General features: G+C 37.3%; 1 protein-coding gene across 2 annotated transcripts in view; it reads right to left on the reverse strand.

The window, feature by feature from the left end:
• The window catches only part of SPAG16 (sperm associated antigen 16), a 1004778-nt gene extending 992589 nt beyond the window's left edge, over positions 1 to 12189 (reverse strand). For both annotated transcript variants that reach the window (XM_047872137.1, XM_047872136.1), the window contains exons 1-3: positions 12010 to 12189; positions 2313 to 2359; positions 1050 to 1145 (exon numbers count right to left, since the gene is read on the reverse strand). In XM_047872137.1, the coding sequence (XP_047728093.1) occupies positions 1050 to 1145; positions 2313 to 2359; positions 12010 to 12136 (270 nt within the window). In that variant the 5' untranslated portion in view covers positions 12137 to 12189. The remainder of the gene's footprint in view (positions 1 to 1049; positions 1146 to 2312; positions 2360 to 12009) is intronic.
• Between the last annotated feature and the right edge of the window lie 1274 nt (positions 12190 to 13463).

The raw sequence follows: 13463 nt of genomic DNA on the forward strand, positions 1-13463 counted from the left end.
CCCTTCTCGAATAGTATTTTCTTTCTATTTCTTCCTGAATACATCTGATACATATACTTTGAAACAGCCAAAGCAGAAATCCAACCACCTTAAAATGCCATGTTTCTTATACATGGAGACTTACAATCCTATCAACATATTATACACACATGCATACACACACATGTTCTAAGCTATAATGTGATCATAAATGTTTCTTTTAACTTTACATATAATATTCAGTCAATATATATTTGCTGAATGTCTCCCACATGCCAGGCACCATGAGAGGTGCTAGGTATTAAATTTGAATGAGATACTTCCCTATCTCAAGGAATGAAAGACTAGTTGAATAAAAACAACATATCCCCAGAGCACCTGGGTGGCTCAGTTGGTTAAGTGTTTGACTCTTTACTTTGGCTCAGGTCATGATCTCACAGTTTATGAGATGCAGCTCCACAACAGTCTCCCTCTCTCTCTGCCCCTCCCCCCATTCACATCTCTCTCTCTCTCTCTCTCTCTCTCTCTCTCCCTCCCTCCCTCCCTCTCTCTCCCCCCACTCTCTCTCAAAATAAATAACTTAAAAAAATTCCCCTACCACATTCTTTAGTAAAATAGCTCATAAGAAAAAAAGTTGTAACATATTAAGCATCCCTATCAGATAAATATTTCCATGAAAAAAACCCACAGAATTTTGCAAAAATACATTTTAGTATCTGTATCCAATACCAAATTCTGTACATTAGAATTTAAAATCCTTGTTTTAATATCTGGTGAGATTAAACAGGCAGAGTTCTGAGGGAAGGTGTCATTTGTCATCAAGTTATGTAAGAGTAACCATGATGCGGAAAATGACAATCCAAAAAAGAAGAAATATGACTACTTACTTAAAGTTACGGTGTGATGATAAAATCACAAGAGAAAAAGGCACAGCAAGGGATAGGACTGTATTTACTAAGTAAAGTACTTAAAGTTTAAATGACTTTCCAAATTTCACATAAAAGTCTCACTGCTAAGCTACAGGCTGTGTTCAAACTACACAAACTATAGGTTGTGTTCAAAATTCTCACCAAAATCTGAGTATCTGTAGCCTGTTCTTGGACCATCTGAATTGCTTTTGCCAGATCTTCTTCACCTTCTGGAATGCTAAAATTGTCATCTGGTATCTAAATCAGAGAAAGAGTATAGAAAGAGTAAGCAGGAATATAAAAGTAACTTACTTCATTTCAGAAATAATTTTTCCTCATAAAATAAAGGATCACAAAAATAGACACCTTATGTAAGATGCCATGTAATTCTGAAGTTCTGTGACAAATGGATAACCAAGCAGGAAGCTTTCTGACTTCCTTGTAAACATCATCAATGTCACTTCTGATAAACTCGAGATCAGTTTATGGGCATCTGCTCTTATCTATAATGACAAATATAGTCTAACAACTCTGCTGAGAAAAAATGTAAGACCATTTCTTTTTCATAACTACAAGTAACTGCAAATCTCTAGTTTATTAAAAAAAACAAAACAAAATAAAATGAAGCTCACTGCCTGAATGTTATGCTCTTGGAAAAATGCAACAGACTCTAACTATGATAATAATGATGGTTAACATTCACTGTGTGCTTCTTACATGCTGATGAGTTTTATGTATCTTACATTAACTCCTTCAGTAATTTCATATGGCACATATTCATTTTATCTCTATTTTACTAGTATAATAAAAAGTTATCTACTGTTTGTCCTTTTACTTGCTCAGGCCACAAATTGCCAGGCTTGCTTTCACAGTTTCACTTGCAGTGCCTATCCTTTAGGAATGACTCTAGGTGCCACATCTCAGAAGGAACGATAGGTCCTATCCAAACAGTGAATGAAAGGAAAAATTTGAGGCAGGAACTACATTACACACAGAATTAGAGTAAGCTGAAAGGAAGCAGGGGATCTGACCTACAGCCAGTAGTGGGAATCTGGAAAACCCATCCAAGAGCAGAATGGATGTTTGGGAAGGAATGCCTGCTGGACAGGCAAACTGTAGTAAGGATCCACAAGGCAGGGGATAAGGAGTTAACTTTGAAGCACAATTAACAGGAAACCAAAAGAGCCAGATGGATTAACCAATCTAAACTTTTAAACAGAATTTTCACACTTCACTCTTAACTAGCTCATATTAGCTAAATTCAGTTGAAAAACTAACATCTCTTAAGGAAAACAAAAAATAAAATAAAATAAAATAAAATAAAATAAAATAAAATAAAATAAAATAAAATAAAATAAAATAAAATGAATATTTCATAAGAATGACAATGAATTTACAAGTAAATACTTAAAATGAAAAAATTACCTCTTCATATTCATAATCATCTTCAGATGCCTCAGTTACGGTGACCTCTGAAATCATGTCAAGTTTCAATCTCAAGATATATGGGATAAAATGATTCGTTTAAAATTGATTTGACATTAAAATTCAGTATTAGATCCATTTATCTCACCGAGTTGGTAAATGTAATATAAACTCTTTAAAATCTCTCTTCCCCATATAACCTACAAATATAGATATCTTAAAACAAAATATTTTTATTATTATTTTAAAGCATTGCTCTATAGAACCCAAACCTATAAAAAACTACATTCCCATACATCTATTTACTATCTAATGAGTTCCAACTTGATTGTAAGGCTTACAAAAATGTACATGGTATATATAATAAGATAGTATAGATTAGAAAGAGAAAAGAAAACTTATGGACATGAAAACTATGACAGTCAATTTTTTAATTTATCTCAAACTAATTTAAACTCTCAGAGCTCCAGAGTCATTCACAGTGCATTGTGACTTCTTAAAGTATTACGAATTTCCGAAAAGCACACCAATATCCATATATAAGTAAAAAACAGATTTCAATGTTTTCATAATAAAAATTACTTAAATATCTTCTTATTTATTATATATTTCAATTTTAAAATTAAATTTCATTCACAGGAAAGGCAGCCTAATTAAAGCAAAGTAAAGTATACAGTAATCATAATTCAATGGTCCATAAAGTATCAAGAAATAAGCATTAAAATATCAATGGAAATGACTAGTAAAAAATTCTAACAGCATTGCTGTAAGACTTTCAAAAATCATAAGTTACTTTAATTATAAATGAAAACTTCAAGATAATGCTTAATTTTGAAAGAAATCAAAACATATACCATTAACATTTTGTTGGTTGGTGGGTTTACATTTCTCTCCACATGTACAGATGGGATTATGCCAAGTTCATTCAAAATGTATGAAATTAAACACTTTAACGTATAGTAATGGTTACAAAAATCAAAGACGAGATTAGCCAAGCTTTTGTTTTGCTGCTGGTTATGAGAAATTATCTTCCAAGAGTTAGCTAAAAATGTATATAACAACTCATGCTGTTTGTAATAAGAACTGATATCACTTATATAGTATTTTTTTTTTTTTTTTTTGTATTTAAGAGAAGCAGACACTGTCCCTCATTCTCATCCTACCTGCAAGCTATAATCATCTCCACTTTACAGATTAGGACTCACAAGCACAAGGTTACACAGGTAGGACCTAACACAGTTGGTGATCAGCCCCAGAAGTACAGGTTTCACTATGCTATACTTAAACCTCTCTTGTTATTCCATATTCATCTTCTGTGCTATGTAAACACTTGGAAGTGTTTGCCAATTATCTTCCACGCAATTCTAAACCTCTAAAAGATGGGTTATGCAGCTTTGTTACTCAGTTCCATCATAAGCAGTAACTCTTCACTGTTTATCCAACTGGAAAGACACTTAAGCCTATTTCAGTTACAAACAATTCTTAGGAACCAGATACCATCAAAAGGCCAGTAGTAGTTCATTGTCAAACAAGTTTATCTCCCAATAATATGGTTAAAAGTAATTTTGGCTCAAAAATAACTACTTAATTTAACTAATTAAATAAGTAAGTAAAATAACTAATAACTAATTAAAAACTAACATGGTAGATTAAACTACTACAGAAAAAAAAAAAAAAGATGCAACCCTGCAGCTTATCCTATAATACCCATACTGGGTAATTTACCCATATGAACTTCATATGGCAAATTTACCCATACTGGGCACCAGGAGTGAAGGACCTACCTATGTTAGTTAATCTACTACCATGGAACAGTTTCCAATAGCACTTGCCTCACTCTCTAGTCCCTTGCCAGCAGCCTTCTTAAGAGACCACCAGGCTTCCACTAACAGTCTGATCAAAGTATTTAGTTTTCACTAACATCCTACTTAAAGAAATTCTAACATCTGTCCTATTTCAGTTCCAGAGCCACTCTAATACTTTAAAGGATTTCTTATGTTAGAATCCCACTTTCAGGTGCCAAAATCTGTACTTTTTATTATTATTGCTTAACAAACTCCCCAAACCTTAGGCTTAACAATAAGCATCCATTACCTCATAGTTTCTGTGTTCAAGAATTCAGTAGTGGCTTAGCTTATGGATTTTGATTTGGGGTCTCTCATGAGACCTCAGTGAAGATAGCAGCTAGGGCTGCAGTCCTCTGAAGGCTCGGTGGAGGCAACAGGATCCATTTCAAAGATGGCTCTAACATTGTTGGCTAAAGGTTTCAATTCCTCCCCATGTGGGTCTCTCCACAGGCATCTTTAGCATTCTCAAGACATAGCGGCTAGCTACCCCCAGAATGAGCAATATAAGAAAACAAAGTGGAAGCCACAATGTCTTTTATGACCAAGCCTCAGAAGTCACATCATTGGTTACATAGGTCAACCCTATTCAGTGCCTAAGGGAGCTAAATAAGAGCATGAGTATCAGGATGTGGGAATCACTATGGAAGCTGGCTACCACAGATGAATTGAGGAGTTTCAAGAGTATTAAGAGTTAATGCATGTAAATCACTTAGAATGGTGCCTAGCTTATAGTATATGCTATGCAAGTATTTGTTATTATTTTCCTTGTTCTAGAAAGAGAAGAGTACCTGTGGAGAAGTCTCATAAGTCTCTCATGGCCTAGTTCCCCCAGGCTTTAAAATGAATGGATTAATAAAATTTATTCTAAATCTTCTTCCTTTCTAAGTTTAGATTTTTCTGATACATTTTCACTTGTTTCAATAAAATTTCCAGAAGTTCAGCTACAGGAAATCAATCTCCTTTCTATGGAAAAGTATACTAAAACTTGATTTTGTAAGAAGTCACTTGTCTTTAAGTCTCTAGAAAAGCTATTCGTCACTGCTCATACCATAATAAATTTCACAAAGAAGTAAATATTCTAAAATCATTTAGATAGACTTTAAAATTGTAAATTAGCCAACTGGTAAGATTAATGTAAGGAAGAAACATCAAAGCATAGGTTGTTAAACATAGCAATACACAGAGAGAAAAAAAAGATTTGTCCTCAAAGCTTTGGAAATATCAAACAACACCTGCCATACTGCTACCCAGAAAATATATGAGGCAACAGCTTTTGAACCCTAATAATATAGTTTCCCCAAAATCAAAACAGTAAGTGGAAAAATAACTACCATTTCATAAAGCTTAAAAGTTTTGTCATATGGATCATTATCATATTTATTCTCACAACAATCCTCTGACATTGAATAACACATATATAATCATTTCTACATAAAAAAATAAAAGAAACTTAATCAAGGAGATTAAGAAATCTTCCAAAAATCATATACCTATAAGTGACAAAAACAAATTTCTTGAATAAAAATATCAGGAATTTTCTACATTATCATATTGTGTCTACAGTGACACAACAAGAATGTGCAATTTTTACCAAAATCCTAGGTAGTTACTTTCCAAACTTTCTAGTGTTATATCATCAACAGCTAAATCAAACCACTTAAATAGCTCAATTTGAAGACCCTAAAGGAAAGAGAAGTATAAAAGAGGGCAAACATACCAACCCAAAGATTAAATTAGTCAAGGGCAAGAGATTAATGAGACAAAAGGTCAGGAAGAGGATAAACATCCAAAATAGGAACCACTATTTTCCTTGACTGGTATTTTCAGTATCCACAAAAATGATCCTTACATAAAATCTTCCCAAGAGCAACTGAGTTGAAATGTGATGTTGAGGTGCTACCGAAGAAATAAATGTACTTTGGCATGTGCGTTGGTATGCATCTGTCTGGCTGAGCTGGCTAGCAACACATGGACAAATGCACAAATGAATTCCCAAATGATTGTGTGGCAGTTTACAAATATGCATATAGTACAAAATATAAAAATAAAGTAAGTATGGAAATTCAAAGAGAAAGAACAGAAATAAGATAAAGGTAAGGATACAGTACATGCCATAAAGTCTCATGAACTCTGTCAAACATAAGCCACAGATTTGACCCAAAGCTTCCCAGCAGTCTGGGTAAAGAGGGGAATGTAATCAGATACGAATTCCGTAACCATCCAACAAAAAGAGATGAGTTTCTCAGCAGATGTACAGCAATTTCTGGTTGTGAAGCCCGAGAGAAATTACTCTCTCCCTTTCTCATAAAGAGAACACTGTGGATTGTACCGATATTGATTCCCTTGGCCATCGGGACAGCCAGAAAGACTGAGTGAAGCAGGATCTGATGGAATACCATGTGTAAAAAAAGGTTGGAAAGACTGCTTTAGAAGCAATGTTGCCAGAATAGGAATAAGCAATTGACCAAGAATTGCCTGAATGATAAAAACCCTCTACTCTCATTCTACTTTTACTGGACAACTTTCTCATGTGTAATTTAATCTCTAAGGTGACCCTATTCTGCAGGAAATGTCCATACAATTAAGCTGGTCACAGTTCTCAGGCAAAGTGATTTTTTTTCCATTGCAGAATAAACCAGAATTCTGGCTCAAAATCAGTTTCTTAATGCCAAGAAAAACCCTCTTCTTATTATCTGTCTGGTATTCCTTCAAAGAACATTGTTGAACTCCATTTTTCGAAATTCATTTTTCCCTCCTGTCTATTCTCTTTAGGTCTAGCTATTGCCTTTCTGCCTGCTTAATGCTAAGTTGACATCTAATATTGTGCCTAGTGTTCTAGTCTCCTCTTGCCCAGGGTAAAGTCAGTGATTCCACTTCCTCTCTGACCTGCAGCCACAGCCTTAGCACCACCCGTTTCTAGGCCACATTCCGTATCCCAGAATCAGAGCCTACACCCAGACTAAGGGTCCCACTCCACATCTCCCCTTGCTCTGAAAGTTAGTAATACTTGTGATTTGCATATAATTTGCATATTATGTATCAGTTCCCTGATGGTACTTGGTCACCATGGGTGAACTGACTGGCAGTTTCTGCACTGGCGGAATCTGTACCAGATCTCGGCCTTGTAGATCCTATCAGAAAATAGGACAATATACGCAGAAACTGTCAGGAAACCCTAAATCCATCACAGTACTACAGAAGACACAACCGCAAGAAGCCTCAGAGAAGCATTTCAGCTGGCATAATGGAGTCGAGCTTGAGGTGACAGTTGATATGATGGGGTCACAAACAAGGCTCTACAAATGAACCACAGCCAGAAAACTATAAATGATTTTTAGATGTGAACACCATACAAAGTGCTCCTCACACGCTCGTCTCTTCCCAGTGCTGCACTGGAGGTGCGTCACTGCCAGCAGCAGCATCTTTACAAGGAACTGGAATGAAACACACAGTTAATTATATTTTACATGATTTCCCAAAGCTACTATAGACAGAAACTGCTTTGTAATCTTTGCCGTCACTGCAGAGCCAATGTACATAAAGGCAATCTAAAATCTAGCCTGGATCCTTCATGACCAACATTTTACTTACCAAATTGAAATAAAAGTACTGTAAATGGCAAACATCACAGCCATGGTTCCCTTTCTTAGGAATGCCAGTTTGAATAATATAACTTAACTGAATAATAGACACCGAAGATGGCAGATAACTGGCTACCACTGGCTACCACTTTCTCCACTGTTATTTGTTTTCTGCAGTCTTTCCCACCAAGTCTTCAGGAGGTCTCAGAATCTTATTAACACCACATAGCAGGGAGCCACTACCAATTCAACAGACACGGCAAGAGTGGAAATGTATTGGCTACCCCTGCCCCAGACACCATTGCACATCTTCTGCCTCAGAAGGTGGAAAATAACTTTCTTTTCAAAATATAAGGCTCACTGTTCTCATAGCGGGTGGTGGTTTAAGTTTTTCCAACTTTATGCCAGGAGATCCAAAGATACGGGCTCTATAACTAAAAATATAGATATACCTCTATCTGAAAATATGATGGCTAGGAGTTAAGAAATTTGTTTACAGCCTTATTATTCCAATTATATTCTTTAGACCAGCAGCACCAGCAACACCTGGGAGCTTATTAGCAATGCAGAATTTCAGCCCTCACTAGAACTTACTGAATTAGTCTTCATTTAAAGATCCGTATCTTTGATTCATATGCACATTAAAGTTTGCCCAGACTAGAGGACACACAACAAATTCTTTCTTTCTTTCCAAATAGCCTATGACTTTCATGCTTGTAAAATTCAGCACTCCAGGTTTAGTAACATGCCTTTTGGTCTAGATTCTACATTCAGACTGTCTATCCTTGTATTTGAATATATGTAGGGTGCAACTAAGATGCCATGGACAAATTAATTTTCCCAATAAGAAATAGATGACTTGAGTACCTAACGATTATTAAGGATTTTACAAATATCTGCTCACTCAATACTACAAAGATTCCAGAGAAGTAACATAAGAGATGGGAAAAATCACCAAATGTTAAAAATAATGAATAAAAAGACTGTTAAATGATAAAAATGCAATTTTAATTAAAGTTATCAGTGAACATTACTATTACAATGAACGATTGTCTAGGGATATAATTTAAGAAAACAAGCATGCATCTTAGATGAGGTGTCTAAGTGTGTTCGCCATATTTCAGTTGACTAGTTTAGTGGAATCTTTAATTTTGCACCTTCAGAAATAGTTGACTTTGGGACTGAATCCAGAGTTGATCAGCTTCAAAAGACTGGTTTAAACTCATTCAACTCTCAGAAATTGCTGGTGGGGCCAGAGCAAACCTCTTCAGTGGTCAGCAAACTTATCTCCATGATCTAAGAAGCCAAATTCTTAGCATTGGAATGCGTTGAAAGATAAAATAATCAAAATCCAGCTAGAGGAGCAGAGAATCAGTGCAAAAGGAGGGAGATATCAAAGACAATACCTTGGGGGCTCCACTTTCCTAGAGTCCATGTATTCCATTATTCTTCCTTGAACATTTCTTTTGACATGTAGCAACAAAATCAATTAAACACTAGCTTTCTTAGTACAATTCATTCCAGCTTGCATCTCCCAACTGGACTGGGCATTCCCATATGTCCCTAGCCATACATTAAATGTAGTTCCTACTCCATATGGAAAACCTTACCCAAGCTGTCCTGATTTCTAATAGAGAATTCATTCATAAGAGAACAATCAGCTTTCTTTACATACACTCGACCCTTTACAAAGCACATAGTTAAAATCTGGTCTTATGTTTTACAGTGTTGCAAGTATCTTTCTAATGAGGACTTCTCCAGAGGATTCATGTGCTTTCATAAACAGATTTCTTCAAAGCTCTGGATATAGCTAAGAAAGGAACAATGACATGTATGTTTGTATCTTGTGCAGAAGTTTAAAACATAAAAGCAATGATATTGTGAATTGCTTCAGAAGAGAAACAGATAACACCTGCCTTTACAGGTAGTAGGTTACAAAGAAGAGGTGTTGCAGGGGTAAGAATTATTTTTCCTGCATACATTCTCTAAACTTACAAAGAAAACAGGGACTTTACTTAATGAAGCCATTCCCCTCATGGTGGATCCTGGCTGTTTTCGGTTTGGGCCCTAATAATTTGTACATGTTCTTTATGGTTGAATGTTTAACAGCAAAGAAAAGGGTGACTTCCTGAAGAATTACAGTCAACCTCTTTTAAAGATTTAATATTGATATCTTGTTGTCTAGTATTCTAAGGAGCATCTGTTCAGTCATAAATAAGCGAAGCCCAAGACCAAATGCAGTAGAAGTGATTAAGTATATGTGCAAAGTAGAGAACATCAGATTTCTGATTCATTTGTGCATATTATAACTTTTATTTACCCACTGCAATAGCTCAATTAAATTACCTGAGAGCTAAAGACTTTAAACCCAAGAAAGTCTCACTTCAGCAACTATCATAATTGCCTTAAGAAACAATGTCAAATAACATTATACAGTCAACTCTTAATTATGCATGTTAAGAGAGCCCAGGGATACAAGGATAATTGGCATTCAAAAGTAATCCTCAAACTTCATTTTAACTAAGAGTTAAAGCCTCAATTATGACTGAACTTCCCACCTAAACAATGAATGTAGGAAAACTAGCTATCTGTGTAGTTCTGCTATCCCTGGACTACCCTTTGGTTGAAATCCAAAATAGTAGTCAACTAAAGGGAGATGGAAGAAAAGCAAAAAGGCAAGATAATTTATAAACCGGATAATAAAATCCTAAAAAGTTAGAGTTGCTTATATTTACAAATGTGATTATTTGGAGAAATCTTTGTCAGGCAGGTTTTTTTGCAAACTGCTATACGTTTGCAGTTGTAACCCAGTGATCGCCTGGAAAATTAAGTAAACCGAAAAGCTGTACTATATGGGAGTCCACCATTTATTCCACAGGGATATCTACAAAAAAGTTAACCCATCGTGATTGCCTCATGTTCACAAACCATGTGTTACAGAAATCATCTTAATGTAAACAAAAATAAGATGCTGGTTACCATTCACTACCAGAGACACTGAAAAACTTTATACTTGATGCAGTTAAGTTCTGTAAGAATTGTTGGCTCATTTTCGAATTTAAAAAGGAATTTTACTGGGAAAAGTAGCTATTTAGAGCTCTGAAAATAGTACAATGCCTCATTTAAGACACTAAGGCACCTACATATTTCCTTTAAATTGATTTTGAACTATTGAAGCATATATTCCTATAATGATCATGTTTGCATTGAAGAAAATACCACATATTCTCTTTGATCTTTTCAACGAAGTTCTTCAAAGCTCCCTGAAGCACCGGTGTGTACAGAGCCTGAGTCAGGACAGGTGAACCAGTTTGCCAAAGCCCACAAAACCAATCATTGCCAAATCTCTGAAGTCTTGAATTAAAGCCGGGGGATTCAAAGTTGGACAAAGAAATAATAAAGCAGATTTTGGAGTTTCCTTGATATCTTTAAGAATAAAACAGATAACCCTCTCTCTCCTACCTGCCTTAAAAAAGGCACCTTTTTCTCACGAACTCTCCTTCTCTCTCCAGTACAATTACTCTACATGCCCAGCGGAGGTGAGCTCAAAGGCCTTACCAAGAAATAGTGAACCTAATTATTCACATATGGCTATTCCATTTTTCTAGTATTTCCATTGATAATTGCTCATCACTGCCTGGTTTCTTCCTAACACCTCTGAGCCTTTTCAGCTCACCAGGTCATCATTTAGTTGCTTTAAAAAAAAAATGTAATAATTATTATTAAGTAGCCAAAATTGCAACTACCAAGGAAGTTGACGCTACCACAACAAATCATTTAAGCTTTGGTCAACTGAACCATCTACAGAATCACAGGTTGAATATTCTGAGCTTCAGTTCCTTAAAACGCAAAGGCCGAAGTCTTTCCCGGTCTCCTAACTTTCCCTACTGAATTGGTTCCCACGGTATTCTGCAGGTTTAGGGCTTATTTAGGAAAATCACTAAGCGAAAGGGGGGTTAGATCAATCTGTTGTACCACCTTAACATAAAACTTCCATCCAAAGTTTGCAAAGTGGTGACTAAGTACCAGATTCCTGAAGGTTCTTCCAACAGGAATGCAGCAGCCTAACACTCGGAAAAGGGGAAAAATTTAGTGGGTAGCTATCAGGGGAACACGGTGCGGGAGACGCCACCATGAGGTCCAAATGGCGTCTCGGCCGGCTTGGTAGCCACAAGCCTCAGAGGGCGCCCCCAGTGGGAAGCCCGCGCCCTCGTCCCCAACCCGTTACCAAGGGCAGCGCCTGGAGGCCGCGCCTACACTTAAGGATACGCTCCAGGTAGTAGGCGCCCTCGGCGGCCACCGCCTCCGCGGTGGCCCGAGCAGCCGTCAAGCCCATGCCCAACGCTTCTTCCAGGACCCGCAGGGCCAAGGTGGGCAGTCCTTGCTTAGCAGCCATCTGAGGCGGAACGGCCCGCTGCCTCCCTAAGAGCAACTGCGAAGACGCCTGCCCGAGACCGCACGCAGCTCTCGCGAGACTCTGACACCCTCACAGCTTCCACCCAGCCAGTTCCGCGCACCTAAGGGTTGCTGCAGCCCAAAGCTATAGGGCCCTCTGAGCTTCACTGGTTACCATGGCAATGTCGTTGCCTAGTTACCCTAGGACGCAGCTCCTGGAGTGGATGAGATAAAATGCAAGAAACAGTCGGCTTGGATTATATACATTTTGTTGCCGAGCCAGCTTGGGGTTTGCTTTGGTTTGGTTTTCATTTTAACCCTAGCATTTCTTTCTCACTTGGTTGGCTTCCCTAAGTTGTCCTTCTCCCGGTTCTTGCATGCCCATCATCAGCTACCTAATTTTAAATGTGTGGAAAGCCCCCATTATCCACAGGGAAAACTCCTGGAAAAGAGGAAGAACCTCAGTGCCAAGAGGGAAAAAAAAATTTTGTAGAAAGCATAATTGAGAGATTGACTCAGGGGAATTACCAGCCTCAGACGCTGAGCAACAAAAAACTAGGATAGGGGCGCCTGGGTGGCTCAGTCTGTTAAGCGTCCAACTTCACCTCAGGTCATGATCTCACAGTTTGTGGGTTCGAGCCCCGCCTGGGGCTCTGTGCTGATAGCTCGGAGCCTGGAGCCTGCTTTGGTTTGTGTCTCCCCCCACCCCCCGCCCCTCTCTCTGCCCCTCTCATGCAGAGGTCTCAGACAGAGGTCTCTGTCTCTCAAAAAAAAACAAAAAAAACAAAAAAACAAAAAAAAAAAAACTAGGATAGTCACCTTAGTCAATTTCCTTCTTGGGTTCCTTTAAAACGTTTATCTGAATATCTGTTTTGACTTAGGTTTCATACACTGGGACTTGGAAAAACATTTGTAGCGTTGACCCTTGCCAAGAGAAAGCCACTTTCATAAGAACTATGAGGTACAAATAGTCCTAACATAATGTATTATAAATGATATTTGTCCAATCATGTGCACTCCTTTTGCAATGACAGAATCTTCCTCAGGTTGTATTGTGTATATATCAGAAGCACATACTGAGCCTTTTTCTTTGCAGATTCTTTTTCAGTCTATGTTTTTTGATGAAAACTGAATGCCAAACAGCAATTCATTATAAAAGCTCCCATTTACTACCAAAACAAAACAAACAAAAAAGCGATAGTAGTAAGCATCCTAATGAGGTGATTGAGGGCCGAGAGGCTGCATTCAGATCCTGGCTCCACCACTTACCAGCTCTGAAACCTTGGGCAAGCCACTTAATCCAGGCCTCAGTTTCCTCATTTGTAAAA

This window comes from Prionailurus viverrinus, chromosome C1, assembly GCF_022837055.1.
Source record: "Prionailurus viverrinus isolate Anna chromosome C1, UM_Priviv_1.0, whole genome shotgun sequence".
Lineage (NCBI taxonomy): Eukaryota > Metazoa > Chordata > Mammalia > Carnivora > Felidae > Prionailurus > Prionailurus viverrinus.